Source organism: Teleopsis dalmanni, chromosome 1 (genome assembly GCF_002237135.1).
Source record: "Teleopsis dalmanni isolate 2A chromosome 1, ASM223713v2, whole genome shotgun sequence".
Lineage (NCBI taxonomy): Eukaryota > Metazoa > Arthropoda > Insecta > Diptera > Diopsidae > Teleopsis > Teleopsis dalmanni.
The window spans coordinates 16,900,758-16,920,349 of NC_051846.1; the positions used below are offsets into that span (position 1 = coordinate 16,900,758).

A 19,592-nucleotide genomic window follows, 5' to 3' on the forward strand; every position below is an offset into this window, starting at 1 on the left:
ACTGTTGATAAAAGTGCCGCAAATACTTAAATAAAACTACAAACATCGTTCCAAAAGCAAGTAAAATCTAACACAGAAGATAAGAAAAAAACGAAATTAGGTTTTCGTACTTTAAGTGGATCAAATTTAGTTGTTTGTGAGTTTCTGTCGTACAGCATTTATTTTTCACTTGTAATCGTCGACGAAACATTTGCCGGTTTTTTTCAATGCCAACGAAATCGCAAGTGAATCGCGTAAACGAAAATAAAAGTGAAAAATGTTTTGTTTTGGAATTTTTACAAAATATTATGAAATTAATAATAAGTAAATATGACAATTAAAATGTGCAAATTTCGCTGCAGAGATAAACTATCAAAATATGTTACGAGATTTGGCAAATATCTGAAACACGCTGATGGCGAATAGTTAAAAGTACTTGCAAATATAATTTTAATTGAATTGGTTTCAATTAGACTTTGAAGATTTTCAAGAAAAATTAGCACGAGTTATAAGATTGTTTTTTTTTTAATTTCTAATCGAACATCGAAAATTTTCTTACAAAATCAAATCAGAAAACTATCCCTGAATAGAATAGTTATTTATATATATTAAATATATATATACATATATATATTGTATTAAGTATTTAATAAATATTATTATGTGTTTTATAATACCATAATTTTAAGTATAAATGCAGTGAAATATTTATTCGGCTTGCCGAATTAACTAAAATTTTAGTAAAACGTATTCCAAGCCATTTCGGAGACTTTACAGGGTTAAATATATCGAAAACGTTGTCGTGTATTGCCATTCTATACAGTAACTGCTAACACATATATATAGTGCTATTGTTGGTTTAAGCAAACCCACTGCTATTAAGATATCAATATATCAAATAGAAATGATAGAAATGATAGAAATGATATATTTAAAATTGGTTTTGTAATGGCTTAATTATGTCTATATTTTACAAAAAAAAATGACAATAAATTAAATCAAACCGCACCGATAGCCATAATTCTTATTAATTGAAGTTTGTGGCTTAAGTCCATTGTTTTTAAGCAATGTGTCAGTGTGAATGTAATTTAAAATAATTGAAAACAAAAGTGGCATAAAAATTATAATTTATAAATATTAAATACATGCACTTAAATATTTAATATTTGTTATTTTAATAATGAATACTATGTTGTATTAATGTTGAATCATTACATTAACAAAAACAATAGAAAACCAATACAAAATGTATACATATTTGGAATTACATATCTATATCTATATAGAAATTTTTGTATACATATATTTACATTTCTCTATAAATATGTATTTTTTTTTTAAATTATGATGATTTGAGAAATTAAATAAAGTTTATTAAACATATATATAATAAAAAATAAAATATTTTTATAATGAAAAATGAAATTTTTATTATTGTTATTACATATTCATTAAATCTTTATTATTATTGAATAAAACTATCACTAAAACAGGCCATTGTTAATCTTATAATGTTAATAAAGAATAACATAATTAATTAATAAAAAATTTAAAAATTCGGAAAAATATAAAAAAATTTGAGAAAATATCTAAACTATCTAATGAACAAGTGAATGAAATAATGATAATGGAATGCGCAGGACAGTAATAGTATTAATTTTAATTTGCTTTTGGGTCGAAAGCCTCTATTACTGCCTCATTTTGTACCACAGATAAATTATTTTGTTATATCTATGTTATATATATTAAATATATATTTAAGTATAAGTATATAGTTATATTTGAATTACTTACATAGCGATGTAAATTTTGTTGCATATCTTCTGTTTAAAAAGGTTATAACATTTTTTAAAATATTTTTGGCAACATTTTTTGTTTAGAACAATAATTTCATGAGCAATAATAAATGAGAAAAAAAAACAAAAAGTCAATGCAATTTTCGTGCTGTGGCTAAATGCTAAATGCCCCCTAGAGTTAGTCTAACTAATTGGAAGGCAAAATAAGATTGCAGTAGAGATACAAGCTCACTTCAAAGACCAAAACTTAAATAAAACAAAATAAAACAAGTATGAAACTAACAAATTCAGAAATTAAAGAAACTATTTTTTTTATATATTTCTTAATGGAAAAAAATTAACAATTTTTAATACTTGAACCGGCATTGATCTGACTCCGAAGTTAGTATTAGCACAGCCGCATAGGAGTGTGCACGCGAAACGCACGCTACGTTACGTACCGCAACGAACTTAAAACACAGAAGAGCAAGAAAACAAACGCAAAGACGACTACGAAATTTTGTTGATTTTGAAGTTGGTTTTAAATATTTTATGTTAAATTATAAATAAATTTGTAAAAACCAAAATTTAATCAATATACTTATGTTGTGCATTTAAGCGCGAGTGCAAGAGCTTCGGTAGTAAGTGTTGTATTTGTAAGAGTGGGAGTGGGAGTGGAGTGTTGCAAGCTCAAACACCCACCAAACGAATGACGAAGTATTTCGATTAAAAATTCGAACTAAAATTTTTGCAAAATTACAAATTGTCTGAATGGGAGTTATTCTAAAAAAATATATAAATAAGAAAACATCGAAGTTCTTTTGAAATATTTTTAAAAAACACTATGCTATTGCAATAGTAAAATTTTAATTACAATTAACTTTTGGAATTGAATATTGTTTGACTTAGAAAATAATAAAATAATAAAAAAATATTTAAAAAAAAAACTTATCAAATTACTATTAATTCAATTGTTACCGGTATTAGAATTGCTGCATATTACTAATTTTTGCTAAGTTAACATAATTTTCACGAATTAATATCTGTGCATAAATTTCAAATAAAATCGAAGAAAACAAACTGAGAAATTTAAAAACTTAGACCAAAACAGAAATAGACACTGCAGCTATCAAACTTTGAAATTAGGATTTTGCAAGATTTTTCACGCCACATTTCTGATATTTTGTAATCGTTTAAAATCGTCTAAAAAACACAAAATAAAGAAACTCGTATACATTTTTATGTTTTACATATCTTTTTTCGAAAAAAAGTAACAATAACTCACACAATCGAAATTGATAGAAGAGCTCAAAAAAGAATTAAGAAATCTCAAACAATATTTAGATTTCAGTGTATTTGTACTTTTTCTTTGAAATTAAACTATTGTTCACGTTTGCGCTTGTATGTGTGCATATGTGTCTTTTCCGCACAAGAAACACGCAAAAACCTACATATATGCAAAGGCTGTAGCAAAGAAGTAGCATAAATTTCATCCAAACAAAAGCAAAATACGAAACAAAGAAAATCCAAAGTAGTAAATCACAGAGAGCAGTGCTGCGCAAGTGTCCTTCAACAGTAACTTTGTTAACAGCAACAGTTACGGCAACAGCAGCAATAACAGCAACTAACCAGACAAATTATTACACCGTGATTTTGTGTGCTTTTTTGCTGTGGATTATCAGAAATTGACACCGTTTAATTTTTGACTGTTGTTTCTGCCGCAACAAACGTTGACAACCGAAAAATAAAAGCAAAAATTAGATACATCAATCGCGCAAACCAACACACAAACACACACACGTAGAGGGTATTATTTGAACAGAAAAACGATAAAACATTGTTTGAAAAACTCTACCGCCATGGATTCCTCAAAGCGAGAGCGAGTAAGTTAAGTTTCAGTACTTCTAAGCAAAATTAGAATATACAATATATAGAAAAATTAAGTATGCATTGAGGCTTGGTATTTTCAATATTTATCAAATGTTAGAAAAATAATCAACAAAAATTTACAATTCTATAACACATTCATTGTAATTCCAGAAAGATGAGTGTACATGGAGAATATTGAATATAAATTCGTGGATAATGATTTTATAAATTGATTAGCCTAAACCTTTTCACAATTGAACTATTAGATCACAATACATCCTAGATTGCGATGTACCATTATCCGTCCTTATAATTTTCAAGTTCAAGTTTTAAAAAGATTTATTAAAGCTTAAAAAAAATTTTATATTTCATTGAAATTATTTAGAATTATATATATTTTTAAATAGTTGAATTTAGTTGGATGATTTGGAACAAGATTCTTATTATTAAAGATGATAAATGAATCCTAATTATTTAAAAAATTAAAGTCTTCTGATGTTACTTCCTCTGAGAGTTTTCCTGTTTCAATATTTATTAATATTGCACAGTAGGGTAAGATATTCACATACTGTATTCGGTAGTCCATATATTATTATTTGTCAGAAACATCAATCATATTAACAAATATCTTGAGATTACAAAATTAAAACATTTAATAGTTGAAAATATTCAATATATAATTCAATTACTTTAGTAAATTGTGTTAAGGATTTTTTATTTTTGATTTTTATGCTTAAAGCAATAACTCAAAGCAAACTCTAAAAAAATAATTTCAAAATCTCCAACTCGATTTTTGTTTATTTTTATAAACAAAACTTTGCATAAAACACTTTTTGTCAATTTTTGAATAATGGCATAAACAAAATTTATTAAAAATTTTTTATATATTATTTTATTGACTTTTGCAAATCAAAATGACAGACAGGTCCGAATATTTACTAAATAGGGTTAAATATGTATAATAAAGTTTTTACGTTTATATATATATTAACTTTTAAATTTTGATGTGCAAATTTTGTGTAATAATTTTTTGTATAACATCAAAGGTCAAAGTCAAAATTTATCTACTTTGCATACAATTTACATAATTTACAAATTTTCTCTTATCGGTCAATAACACTGAATATAATAAATCCATATTTTTATATTTTTATGTATGAAAATATGAGTTTTTAAAAAGAGAAAACAATGAATTTAAAAAAGTAACAATAAAGCTATTTTACATTTAAAAAGCTTAAATAAAATATTTGTATATATAACATGTTTGAAATGTTATTGTTCTTAATAGGCCGTGTGCGAGTTCGAGTAAATCGATGGTAAATTGAGAGAAATAGTAAATTATGTCCGTAAGGCAAATTAGAGTAGGGTAAATTTGATACAAATTAGGTAAATTAGGTGTTACCATTGCGGAAATTTTATAAGATGTTTAATAAATGAATAAATAAATTTGAAAAGTTTTAACCAAAAATAATAAATAAATTCAATAAATAAATAAATAAATATTTACATAAGTGGAGTACAAAAAATCCCTAGGAAATTTCAATTTACTTTATCTCAATTTACTCGAACTCGCACGCGGTCATTATATGAAATTGTATGGGCCGATAAGTTGCCTGAGTTACACTACGACATCATACAGTACAGAGTAAGTGTTGATAGTTTTGAATTTAATTTTGTCTTGGCTGTTTCCAGCAACTTGAGGTCAACTCAAGTTTCTCATACTTCGCTTTTTAAACTTATCAATTTTTATACTTACGAGTATTCATTATTGATTTATTTATTTACTTATAAGCTTATTCAATTTATTCAATTTACGTAAGCTTATGTGTTAACAATAAATTTTAATAATTCTATAAAAATAACTATAAAAATCAAATAAAAGTTGATGTTGTAATGAGAATAACTCAAAATACTTTAGCCGGGTAAATATATTTTGGTTACAGCTCATTGCAAATCAACAAATAAGCTTTATACTCATACATTTTCATTTAAAATCAGCGTACCAAAAACTAAATCAGCAGTGAATGAGTTACATATTTTATTATGTGATTATTAATATAATTTATTCCACTGATATCACCTTTCATAAAACGCCGATCTCTTATTTAACATAACTTTAACCTCTAATGATTTGTTGGCGGATGTGAGTTTTTAATCATACTTTAAAAAGCTGATACTAATATATACTGCTATATACGTATCATAGCTAAAATACATTAAACAATTGAATAATACTAATAAATAGCATAATATTGATGTAAAAAAGATCGCTGTCAATCGATCTAACCTAAGTTTGAGCAGAAGCATTTTTTGTAATATACTTATTATGATAAATGTCATTTATTGTAATTTATTTGAATTATTTTTTATTTATTTTATTTATTTGAATTATTTATTTAAATTCATTAGAAGTAAAAGTTTGCATAGAGCACTTTCAAGAACATAATTCAGCAACTTTAATACGGTTATAAAAGACACAAATATATGTGTCTAATATAAACATATAGCTTATGTTAGGCCTAATATAGAGTTATCCATTTCTTAGCCCTCAATTTGCAAAACTGTTCTATTGATATATATTAATCGAAACTATCATTTAAGGCAATATATTTTCAGTTTAAGGTTTGCCATTTTATAATATTGATCATGAGATGTGTGAAGCAAACGCAGATTGGGTGTACGAACAATAGCGTTTGGATAACGATTTTTCGCATCATAATTTTTTCATTTTGGAGTGAAGTTAGAAGAACAAAATGAAGTTGCATGTTTCATTAATTTTTAAAAGTCGAAATTATCACTTACTGTAATAAATGACTAATTGGTTCCCTTAAACTATACTACAATAATTTATTCCCATTCATATTAATGTTTAATTGACTTTGGCCAAAAAATTATAAATAAAATCTGTTGAAAAGCTTATAAAATGCTAAATATTTTTGCTTTATTACACAACTTATAATTAAATTTAAATTGAATAATATTGAAATGTGTACGTTTAGTTATTTTTTATTATTCAATCCGCTTTTGCATTTAAAATGCCGTATTAATCATTAAATATGTAACTATGAATGACTTTATGTGGTCATATTTAAATAATTAATAGTTTCTTTAATTAAATTATGAATAATATGATTCTAAATTATAATTAACATTTTGAATAATACTTGAATTATGGCTAACACGCGTATAATAAACATTTCAATTTAAATAGTCGCAAATTTCCGGATTTCAATGAGAGAGATGTAAATTATGATAATTTGACTAAAAAATATACAAAAAAAATATTGTAGGTAGATTTTAAATATTAACTAAAGTACAGGATGTCAAAGAAAACCACTAAGAAAATTATAGTGTACTCGTCATCCGGATCTCATCCGCTTTAGTCTGTCGTACGATTTTGAGATTAATCCTGATGCTCCCACGAAGAATAATCTTTACCCGGTATATACTTACTTTCAGTGGTGTGCTCTTTACTTTTATTACCGTAATATTCTCTAGATACATATCTTCTTTGTTCGGACCATTGTACGATAGAAAAACCGATAGCGGTTTTCGTATTATATAATCCTTTAGAAACACGTACGTATTATTCTTTAATTTTTATGCAAGAATGGCTTGAATCTCTTGTGAGACGCGGCTTCCACTGTCTTCAATTCACTCATTGTGTCTCTCCTTCTTTACGCGTTGCCTCTTCTTTATAATCTACAAGAATTCCGACTGGTTTACTAATCGTTTCCTATTTTAAACATTTTTTGACAAAAAGCAAGCTTTAATTAGTCATTTATTACTTTTCCGATTAACACCCAATATTAGAATCCCCTTACAAATCGAGGTTTTTAGTGTAAAGTACAAATCATTTAACTTTACCAGTTTAAGTATACATGCTGGTTGCTGTTTTACAACGTAGCGTCCTTGGTTCCCTTTTATATGTTTTATTTACATTAGATAAACTTAAAAGTAATGGCCTTAATTATTTCTATTACAGCCTTATTAATTGATGACAGAGCAGTTTTACCTATGTCGGCATAAAATCCAGGACTACTTAATTTTTCTGGAAGGTTGGGTAGCATAAAGGTCTGTTAATCAGCAAAAATAGAGATACTCTCTTGTCATAAACATTAAATTGCTTTTCATTATATCAAGCATATAAAAACCTATTTATGGATTTACTCTATTGGAAATTTGTCACACATAAAAAAAATCTAAATGGAACTTAGACAAGTTTTTATATTGCACTAGCTACTCAACAGCGAATCTCCTTTAATCTCCTTAATACTAAACTGTGAAAACAAAAAGTTTTTATATATCATTAAGAATTGTACAATTGCTAAATCGGCCATAAACTAGATACAGATACAGATTATACTTGTGTTTCTAACTTATATTATATTTTCATAATTACGTTTTATATTTGCTCAAATAATAATTATTTCGTTTATTATTTACTTAACTGTTCTGAATTTATTTTTTCTTTAAGCTGGACTGAATGTATTTAAAACTTCCCAATTATGTATTCAATATTCAATGAAATCAAAAATGTTTCAAAATATGCATTCATAAATGTGAATTTTATTAACATTTTAGACTTTTCTTTAGACTTATATTAAATTTGCTAACTTGATATAAAACAGTATATACCATATTTACAGTGACGGTCTAAACATGTAGGACTTGGCCAATTAATAAAAGCAATAAGAAAATTGTGTTACTAGTTATTTCAATATTCGTATATTCAAACACTACTTTTCAATCATATCTAATTAAGATTTATTAAGTAACCAATTAAAAGAAACAATAATATTTACTTCATTTCAGCATATCCATAAAAGTCGCTTCAATTTCAAATTTATTCACTACTTTGTAGCATTCACACATTTTGGGGACCCACTAAAATGCATGGTTAAAGTTTATTTGAATCGAAAGACCAAAGTGCATTTGAATGTTATGTACGTGTGCACATGAAAGCTTAGCTTCAGCTGCAGTTTAACAATACATTAGGTGGGACCCTCATTTTCTGAAACAACTGTTTTGGTCAATGTCAACTAACCGACATTTTCAACCAAACAAAAGATTTGTACCCATTACCCATTCCGATGCGTATGGAGTTTTAATTACCCGCACAGTCTAAAGTACTTTCAGTAATTCCTGTGTTTTAGCGTGCATTCATTAATCACTTGCTTTGAAAGTCTATTATTTTCCTGCTCGCATCACACACACACGTACACATATCCAAGTAAAACAAAAACAACAACAACAAACTCAATATAACTATAAATATAACCCTTTAAGAACGCGTGTTCAGTGTTGACAAATGTGGAAAAACTGAAATTTAATTTTATTCTGATTTTTGCACACGTTGTGGTGAATTCATCAGATTTCGATCAAATTAATGAATATATAAATTTCGATAACAACTACTGAAATGAACGTGGCTATAATCGATGGCTAATCTGTTATAATTCTTATAATGAAAGACTGCCGCTGATAATTAAGCTTATTGTTTATATTTAAATTTAATTCTTTTATTGACACATTTACATATTTAAAAAAATATACGAATTTTAAATTTACACTTAATCCTGCGACTTTAAGGTAATTAAAATATAAAAATGTGTATGTTTAAATATGTGTAAACCTGTTGGAATTTAAATGTGATTTAATCTAAAATTTTAGAAGAGATACTATGCACCAACAGTTTTAAAATAATTGATATTTAAAAAATAGATAAGATATTTTATATGAAATGTTTTGGACTGCGTTAAGAGGTACGGATTATATTAATAAAGATTTACCAGATTCATATTGAAACATCCTCCTCCAAGTTACCTGTAGTCGCTCACGTAGTCGAGAGTGCTACGTGTGAAATGACGTCATATTGTTTGAGCAGTATTTATTCTTTTTTATATTTGCATTACATTTATTTAGTTTTTTGTTTGGCACAGCGCTGTATCGGTATATTCCTGGGCCACTATGTGACTTATGTGAGTTTTAAAATTTTCTGAAATGAGATCTTTAACCTATTGTTTTTTTTTGTAATTTTTTAAATTTTTATTGCAAGCTGATTCCGATAATGCGATAAATAAGCAAACAAATACTAAGCTGTTTAGATTTAAATTAAAATATTTGCTGTTCATATGTCAGGTAAAATTTTTCAAAACGAAAATTGCTAAAATAATTTAAAAGCATAAAGAACAGGTTTTCACATACATACATTTCAATAGGAGATGCAGTCTTAATCTTTAACATGCCCACAAAGAAACAGAAAATGTGCATTAATTGTGTTTGCACATAAAGGTGTCACCTTTGGTTTACATAATTTGCAACGCAATATTTCGTAACTTTGTAAATAGTAAACACAACAGTAAGGTGTCAAAGTAAATAAGAAAGCATATGAAATCTAACGATATAAACGTTAGATAAATAAAAATGCTTATAAGCAAATATTTTCCACGTGCTTGACGGGGTCTCTGAAATAACAACAGAGACCGCTTCGTTAATCACTCATAATTACTTTCGACTTCATTAAAATTTAATAATTGTAATAAAATAATAACTAAAATCATTATAACAATAATTATAATACATTAATTAATGCAAATTTCTTTCAAACATAAATTAAGTTCAATCAACCGACACTTTTGCAATGCTAATAACAGGTGACATCGAATAAAAGCACAAGCCGACAGCAACAATAACAGAACGATAAACATTTGATTTTAAACGCCACCGCACCAGCATTTTTAACACGTAACTGCAAATTTGACCTTGACATAATTTCATTTTTTTCTCTTTCCATAACGATAAAAAATTCAACAAAAAGCAGTAATTTATAAAAACTGAAAAACCATGCCGACTTTTTCTCTGCCATATGTACGCTATGTTTATTGTTTTTATTTTCATTTTTATTTGGTTTTTACCTGTTAATAAAATACGTTAACATACTCACATCGTCTTACACTCCACCGTCGAAACAACAGCACCAACAACAGCAGCAATGAATACATTTCACGACAAGAGTAAGAACAACCACAATGAACGCTTTTTGCAAATATTTTTAGCGCTCAATTAAGTGCTAAAAATATTTAAAAAAAAATAAACAAACAATAAGTCGGAACTCGCGTATAGCTTGAGGAAAACACGATGCACAGTGGTATCGTTGAATTAATGTACAAATAAAAATTAGGTATATGATGGATGTAAAGAAATGCAATTTTTCTTAAAGAAATTTACATTTCAAAGTAATTATTATATATTAAAAATTGTACAAATTTTTGCTGAAAGTTAAAAGCCAATATTTAATCATGATATATTATTTATTCTTTTGCAGTTCATTTAAATCGCTGTACTCTTTTATTAAGTAACTAAGTAATATATAGTAATGTATATTAAATCAAAAAAAGCATCTATAGCTTTTGTAACACTTGTTCGTAAACGCTGATTTTGAATCTATTCTGATTTCTTTTGGATAGCGATACCTATTCTGGCCGTATTACAGACTTATTGCATTATTGCAAAATATCGTTATAGTATATACAAGACTTATCATACTATAACAATTTTTTTTTATGTAAAAAATATTTAAAATTTTTTTATTGTTGCCCGATTTTATTAGTACCCGATTTATATTATATAGGTATATATTTAGTAATTCATAATTTTCTAACACATTCTTATTTTTGTTTCTTTGGATATAATTGTAGATGTCATCAATAGAAGAACTGTTGACAGCTTGAAAACTGTCATTTTCAATCTGTATTAGTGCTACAATATATAAAACACTTTTCAATACAAAGTTATATTGTAAAGCTTTGAGCTATACAAACATTTAAATATTTCGTATTATTTTTTTGAAAAAGTTTACAAAAGAACATTCATTCACACGATTTTGAAATAATGTTACGGTAATTTTCTATGCTTTTTTAGACTATTGCATGGCACGTATAAAAAGGCTTGATGGCAACAAATACCCTTTCTGAATACCGGATTTATAGATCAAAAGCTGAGAGAGATAACCCTGTCTGAAAATTTTTTCGAATGCACTGCATTGCATCATATTATAGGATGTGGCTTGCAAAGATTCGGAATACTATCTTGTAAATCATTAATTTGACATTTTTTGTTAAAAGTGTTTGTTTTTTCCACTGTACGACTGTAACGCTGTTAATCAGTGGCACGATGGCACACGCTACTACATGCTACATTATCTGACAGGCGTGTATTATTAATGTGCTCATTATTTCTAACAAAAAATCTAGGCAAAAACTTATAACAGAAACGATCAGAAAATAAAAGACCAAATATTCTTATGATGAGAAATAAAAATAAATTTATTTCTCACACATAATTAAATTTTCAATACCCACGCCAAAATTTACGTTTCCATAGAAACATTCAAATCAAAAAAATTTTATTTTCAAAATTTAATAGCAATATATAGATGCTTATAATTTTATTTACTTTATGCTTAAAGTAACATCAAACTTACATAATATTTAGAAAAACAAAAAAATCATACATTTTTAAATTTAAACAATCTTAATAGTTGAAGCTTTTTACTGCTTTCATTGCTTCTGCTAATTTAAAAAAAAACAAACATTTTTCTTTCTCGAAGTTGAGGTTTTAAACTACTCGATTTTATAATAACTGGGGATACAAGAGACTTAAACAACAAACTTACTTGCATAATATTTATATACTACTTCGTCAAAATTCAATATTCAATAATTCAATATAATAAACAAAACTTTATTTTACTTGAACAAAAAAAACAAAATTTTTCCAGCAGGAGTTAATTGTAGATTGTTTGACTATAGTTTCGAAAGCCACCGTTTTAGGTCAGGCATTGGAAGCTTATAGATCATATCTTATAAAAGTTCAGAGGAATAATTTCAATTTTTTCTCTCTCCATAACGATAAAAAATTCAACAAAAAGCAGTAATTTATAAAAACAAAAACCATGCCGACTTTTTCTCTGCCATATGTACTCTATGTTTATTGTTTTTATTTTCATTTTTATTTGGTTTTTACCTGTTACTAAAAAACGTTAACATACTCACGTCGTCTTACACTCCACCGTCGAAACAACAAGCATTGGAAGCTTATAGCGCATATCTAATAAAAGTTTAGAGGTAAGGGCGTTAGGGGTTAAAACATTAAGGGGTGAGTAATGCAACCGAATGAAGCGCCTCCCTATCTATAGAGGATAGCGTTGGGGTGTACTTGTCGAGAAAGCGATCTCGGAGGATCGCCATTCAATGTACCGTTTTGAATGGCATATCTTTTATACGGAATAAAGTTTTGCCGAGGATATAGCACAACACCAAGATACTTACTAATAAGCTGAATGGAGGTATTATCGAACTTTAGCTTAATAGGTGAAACATGGAAACCTCTAAAGTGATCTCTTCTTTGACCTTTGAGATCTTGAAGGAATTGAGCTTAATGCTCCAACTAGTGCAGTAGCGAGAGATGTGAACACGATACAAAGCAGGTTGCATGACCGCATGAAAGAGACCAATGGGTTTTAATAATTTTTATTAAAATCAACAAATATAGATTTCTAGTTGAATGTAGAAATAAAAATGATTACAAAAAATGACACAGTTACTATGAATTAAATTTATATATATACTGTTTCGTTATTAAAGAATAGTTTTCCATTATGGAATCAGATATCGGTTATATGTTTAAACATTAAGTTCAAAGTGCTTTTAAGTTCTATGGCTCGCTGTAGAAAGTTCTTATAGTGCTTAAATTTAAGTTGTCTTTATTTTCAGTTATCCATATGCCTTTCATTTTTTCTAACATACATTTCTTTATTTATATAGAGCATATGAAAATTATTATATAATATTAATAAATAATAGTTTTTTTAATAATAATATGGTGTTACATATGAAATTTCAAATTACTATATATTAATTATTATTTTTTATAGTTTATAGATAAGACTAATTCTTTTTCACTATGATTTGAAAAATTATTATTGAGAACTAGATAAACAAGATATAATATTTGAGATTATATAATGAAGTTGTGAAGCAAATTTCTAATGTTTTCATAATAAAAAAAATTAAAGCAATAAAAGATCATAGATGACAATATAAAATATAATAAAATATTTATGATGAAGACATTGATAATAAAGTATAAAATATAAAATTGTAAAATCAACATTTAATGGTTTAATTACATGATAAATAATAAATAAATAAATTATCAATATAACAACTTCATTTAAATATTTTCGCGATCATTCATAAATAAATTTAACAAATTTTATGGACCTTAAAAAACAATCTTTACGTTGCGGGTGGCTCTAAAAATTTGTTATATATTGTTGACTATTAAAAAACAAAACTGCGAAATGAAATATTAAATAACATAATAAACTGATTAAGTAAAAAAAAGTTCTTTTTATTCATCAGAAAATAGCTTGATTAGCCGGATTTTCCGCTTTTGACTATTTTTATTACTGGTTAAAAACAAATTCATTAAAAAAAGCTATACAAAACGTACATATTGGCGCCAAACCAAATAAAAAACCTACCTCAAACCGGAGTCGAATTTTGCTCATAAAGAACAAAAATTTTACTGAGTATGTTGGGGGCGCGAATTATTTTTACCATACTTTTTCCAGTTGTTAAACAGTGCAAATGAAGTTCTTGCCAGACAGCATAAAACAAGAAATATATTTGCAATTGACGCAAAACAGATCCGGATACCTTTAAAAGCTTGTCTGCGTCTTGTCTTGCTGAGAGATTGCAATCAAAAAAGTGAACGCATTGGAATTTCCTCATTCATAAGACGCATTCACTTGACTTGAAAAAGAATAAAGGAACTGACGTTGATCGTACATGAAATTCTATCCGCATTCATTTAACAATTAATATGGAAATCTTAAGCGAAACATAATTGATAGTTTCAAATTTTTTAAACATAAATGCATAAGTAAACTTTCTAATTCAATTACATTATGGTTATTACCAAAAAAGTGACAATTGATAATTTACTGAAATTGAAAATAATTTTTCATAATTGATTTATTATAATAAGTTATAATATTATTTAATTGACTTTAAAAATAACTGCAGGCGCTTATATGTGTTTTTGAAAAGTTTGTTTCTTAAGTCTTTTGTTCACCATCGACGAAGACCAAGCGACCTCGAAATAAAGTTTATTCAATTAAACACACGAAAAACTATTTTAGAAGGAAAGGAAATCAATCAATTAACAGAAATAATAAGAAAAAAATGCAACGTCAAAACTCTGTCATATGCTCCGTCCAACTTTGATTTGGTTTAAACAACACAACTGCCCTTTTATGTTGCGGATATCTATACACCGGAGCAACGAACTTTACGAACTTTGTGGCCAATTAGTGTGATGGATAAAATAAGAAGCTAAAAATAGAAACACCACAAAATAAAAACACAACGTTTCATGCGTTGCCTAAAAAAACAATGCAATGAAGAGACCAAAAGCTTAAATGAGACCACTGCACAAGAAACAATGCCGAAACAAAGTCAATTGAATGCAAGTAAAGAAGTCAGGTGAAGGTTAGTTTACGGTCTCAAAACTATTAAGTCATGTAACGGCAACGACGAAGCTAGCACAAAACACTGAATAAGTATAAGTGAAGCCAAAATGGACGACCACACACACCACCATGATACACGATGGTGTTATAAATGTGTTCGTGCATGCAATTATTGCAGTTATGTAGGAATACTTAAAATAACAAGAGATAGGAATGTCAAAAAAGAGATACAGAATCCGTATATCTAGAGAAAAATACAGAAAATAAGTTGTTTGTTACAAAAATTATATGATTTAAGAATTGAGCATATAAATATTTATATTATTTCGTTTAAAAGACATAACATATGTCCATTACTCCAATCTTAGACCAATAAATTTAAATATATCGAAACTGCAAAAATGTCAAATCTCAATTGGTTAATACGATTAAGGTAACACCTATTTTGAATCGTGGTTACGAAGAATTCTATGTTAACGAAGAACTTAAAACTGCCTTCAATTCCTTTATTAGACACGACAGTTTCTGCGTAAAATCAACTTTCACACAACAACAGTACTAAGAATGATTTGGTATATATTGTCGGCGAAATTATAGACTTTTATTTAAGACATAAACCGATCCAAATAGCTCAAATCAACAGAAAATACTGAAAAATTTCTCTATCTAAATATACCTCAACTCAGAATCATCACTGCTTTGTTAACTGGACCTGATCGTGTTGGTTCCAAACCTTCAAAAATGAAATTATAGGATATTAATACCAGTATGATTGTAATATTATTTTATTGTCAAAACGATACCACTATTCATAGTGTATATATAATGAATGCGTATGGTTATTAACATAATTGAATCAATTTGATAAAATTATCCTTTATGCATGCAATATTGAAAGTACCGTCTATAATGACACGGAATGAATTTAATTTGCCTCAAGACAAATAAAAACTATCCAATTAATAAATAATAAACTTCAGTAATAGCACAACTTAATTATATAATTTATCATTATTCATGACTAATTAGCAACAAATTGCCTATAGCCAAATAATTTAAAAACTTATCACAATACGTTTTGTCCGTTTAAATTAATTCAAATTTTGACTTTCTGTATTCCAAAAATGAAACCAGTTTGATTAGAACATTTAATAACTTTTTATTATTATTTTATGAAATAAATTTAAAAAAAAATAAAAAATACTTAAAAAGTATATAAATGCTTTTATATATTTCCCTACAATATTTCATAAAAGCAAACTAAAAATAGGAACAATAAAAAGTGGAAAGTATCAGAGCACTTCAAACAAAAAACAAAATCAACATTCGGTCCGCCCATTTGAAAATGAAATCTCCCACACAACATGAAACTGTACTGAACCTCAGTTCAGAGACGAAGCAATCAAACATTTTTACGTCATTCCCGGATTTGTTCTGGTGCCTTATGTTCCTAAAGTCAGCGGTTAGCACGTAAAATCCATCATTTCTAACTTCATTTAAAGTTCAAACCAGGATTTGGTTAAAACCCTAAAACCGAAAAAACAATTGCCAAACCAGAACAAAATAAGTGACTTACAAAACGAAAGTAGAACTTAACGGCAAATGAGATCTTCTCGGTCTTCTTTTCTAGTACTTTGAATTATTTTTTCATTCACCGTTCTTTTTGCACGCTCTTCGATCTCGGCTTCGACTTCGGCTTGCCTTTCAAGTGTTTGAGAATTGTTCGATTATTGCCGCAATCAAAACCGTCAAAAATATTTTTTGTATCTTGACGTTTTGCATTTTTTTGTCTTATTTTTGGTTTAATGTGTTTGGGTGGAAATGAAAGTCGATTTTGATGTAGCAGCTTCTTAATACAAATTATATATTAAAAAGAAATAATTATAAATTAGAAATTGATTGCTTTTGCGAATCCGGTTGTGTTGTCACAAATTTAGTGAAATATAGCAATTTTAAAATATTTGAGAAATTTGTACATTTTTAATGAGTTTATTCTATATACTTGCTAATTTTGAACAAAAATACTTCACTTAGCAAACAAACAGCAATTAAGGAAAGTAACTAGAGGTTAACTAAAATATATTGTTAAAGTCCATGCCAATAACCGAAACTTTTCTAATGCCTTATCTTATTATCTAGTACATGCAAGTTCTTACTTGAATAATCTATACAAAACTGCACTAAGTTTGTGAGATATTGTTCGTGCAAAAAAAATAAAACTCGATAGGTCTTAAGAAATATGGCTATTGTTAAACCACGGTTTTACGGTGTATTAACTATTTTAGGAAACTAGTTAAATAAATTTTTGTTTCGAACTGCGAAAGTACTATTTAGTTTTAATGAAATAAAAAAATGTGTTTAATATATATTTCGCTGATATCGTATAAATACTTAAGGAATGACCCTAGAGTGGAAATAGGCTAACAAAAGAACGCCAGACAGTATCAAAATATAGTATCAAGATATATTTTTCCACTGATCTTATTACTCACAGTTACGATAGTGGTCACTTAAATCAACTGTCCAGACAGTATCAAAATACAGTATCAAGATATATTTTTCCACTGATCTTATTACTCACAGTTACGATAGCGGTCACTTAAATCAACTGTCTATTGAACAGTGTCCTATCAGTATATCAACTTTATTTGATAGCATACCTGACTTTTTCTGCTTGTATTTGGTCTATTGCAATCGATGCCTTGAAAAGTCGTATACCAGTTTTGGCCAATTCGTCTGCACTACTGTCATTTGACGGGGTATTCATTTTAGATTATCCGATGAATGCACCACAATATCGTTCAAACATGTACGACATTTCAATAAAAACTTAGAAGTATTAACTTGTACCTGGCAAACATAACAATGATTTTCTGGGCAAAAGAATTTTTTTAAATTAATTTTCTCGCAACATAGTCTCATCACAACAATAGTAAACCGAAAACAATAAAAGAGTTACTTAAACAAAGTCACTTAACTGAATCAAAAGCCTTAGCATAGCATTTAAAGCATGCTAAATGTTTTTACTCTAGAAGAGAGATAAGATTCATCTGGTCAGTTAACAAAACCGAAAAGTAACAAAAATTCCAACTAAATTTTATTAAGTATGCGTGTTACCAAGAATTTATTAATTGACATAATTATCCGTCTTTTATGAATTAAAAATAGACCTATTAACATGTGGATAAAAATATATTTAAAATCTCTATGATAGTATAAATTAAACAATAAAATTCATAATAAAATCACAAAATTTCATTTTAAATCATTTTTGTGTAATATAGAATAATATATTTAATTTGCAGCTTGGTGGAAATGTAGCAATTTAGAGTAATTATTTTTATTTATTTTTAGCAATAATAACTGCTATTAAAATCTGTCTAAAGTACCGAGCCAAGCCCTAAATTATTCTTTTGGATCAATGACCCATTGTTCTAAAGAAATATTTCTAAAAATGTTTTAAAATCAAAATAATTTCAATATTAAAGATTAATTTTTGAAATACAAACAAGTTTATTTTGCTTATTTTTATACTAATTTATTGTCATTAATTTGATACTCAGTTTCTTTATGGATTCTCTGTACTCTTGATTCGAATTCTAAACGTCGCATAAACTGAGGTCTACTTGCCAAAAGATTAATTTATAAAAAAAGCATGAAATCTGGGAGTGTCAAAGGTAATAAATTTTATTTTGAATTTAAATTAGAGCACCTTTTAAATGCAGATTTTTATTCTTAATATATCACATAACGCTTCAAACCAGACTAGTATTACGAGATTAACTGTTTGAGTAAATTAAAAAAAATCATTTTTTCTGTTGTACTATTAATACATTTTTAAAAAATTTTAAAAAAAATGTTTAAAAATTTTTTGTTTTTTAATATTTTTTCTTTCCACATTCGTAGTAATTTTTTAAGTGCTCACTCATGATTATGTCGATTGGCACCGAAATAGTTTATTTATGCAAAATATTCATTTATATCTTAAAAGCGTTAGTATTGTTTATAATCCATCATTTTATATTTTAAAAATACAAAAATATTTATTATAATTAATAGATAATATATTCTTGGAAATTTCTGTTAGCGTGAACTAATCAAAACAAATTCACGAAGACCAAGAAAGTTTGTACCAACTCTGAAATTGACTAATTTATACAAATTTAATGTACTTTCACTACTTCTTTAATATATGTTTTTGCATTCATTAAATACTTAATTAATTGATCACATGAACTCTCTTGACCAGTGTCAATTTATACAATTCAGCACAGCAGTATGTTGGAAAATATTATATATGTGTATTCTTGGTTAACTTTCTAAATTGAATGCCACAAAGTATCTTTGGAACTCAAGCATCAAATAAATTCATACTTATAAGAAAAAACAACCAGCATTCATAATTATAACAAATCTCTAACAGCTTATGA

General features: G+C 27.2%; 1 protein-coding gene across 1 annotated transcript in view; it reads left to right on the forward strand.

The window, feature by feature from the left end:
* Positions 1–2,976: 2,976 nt before the first annotated feature.
* The window catches only part of LOC119667862 (GATA zinc finger domain-containing protein 8), a 39,069-nt gene continuing 22,453 nt past the window's right edge, over positions 2,977–19,592 (forward strand). Inside the window, exon 1 of the mRNA XM_038077200.1 lies at positions 2,977–3,637. Within this exon, the coding sequence (XP_037933128.1) occupies positions 3,614–3,637 (24 nt within the window). The 5' untranslated portion in view covers positions 2,977–3,613. The remainder of the gene's footprint in view (positions 3,638–19,592) is intronic.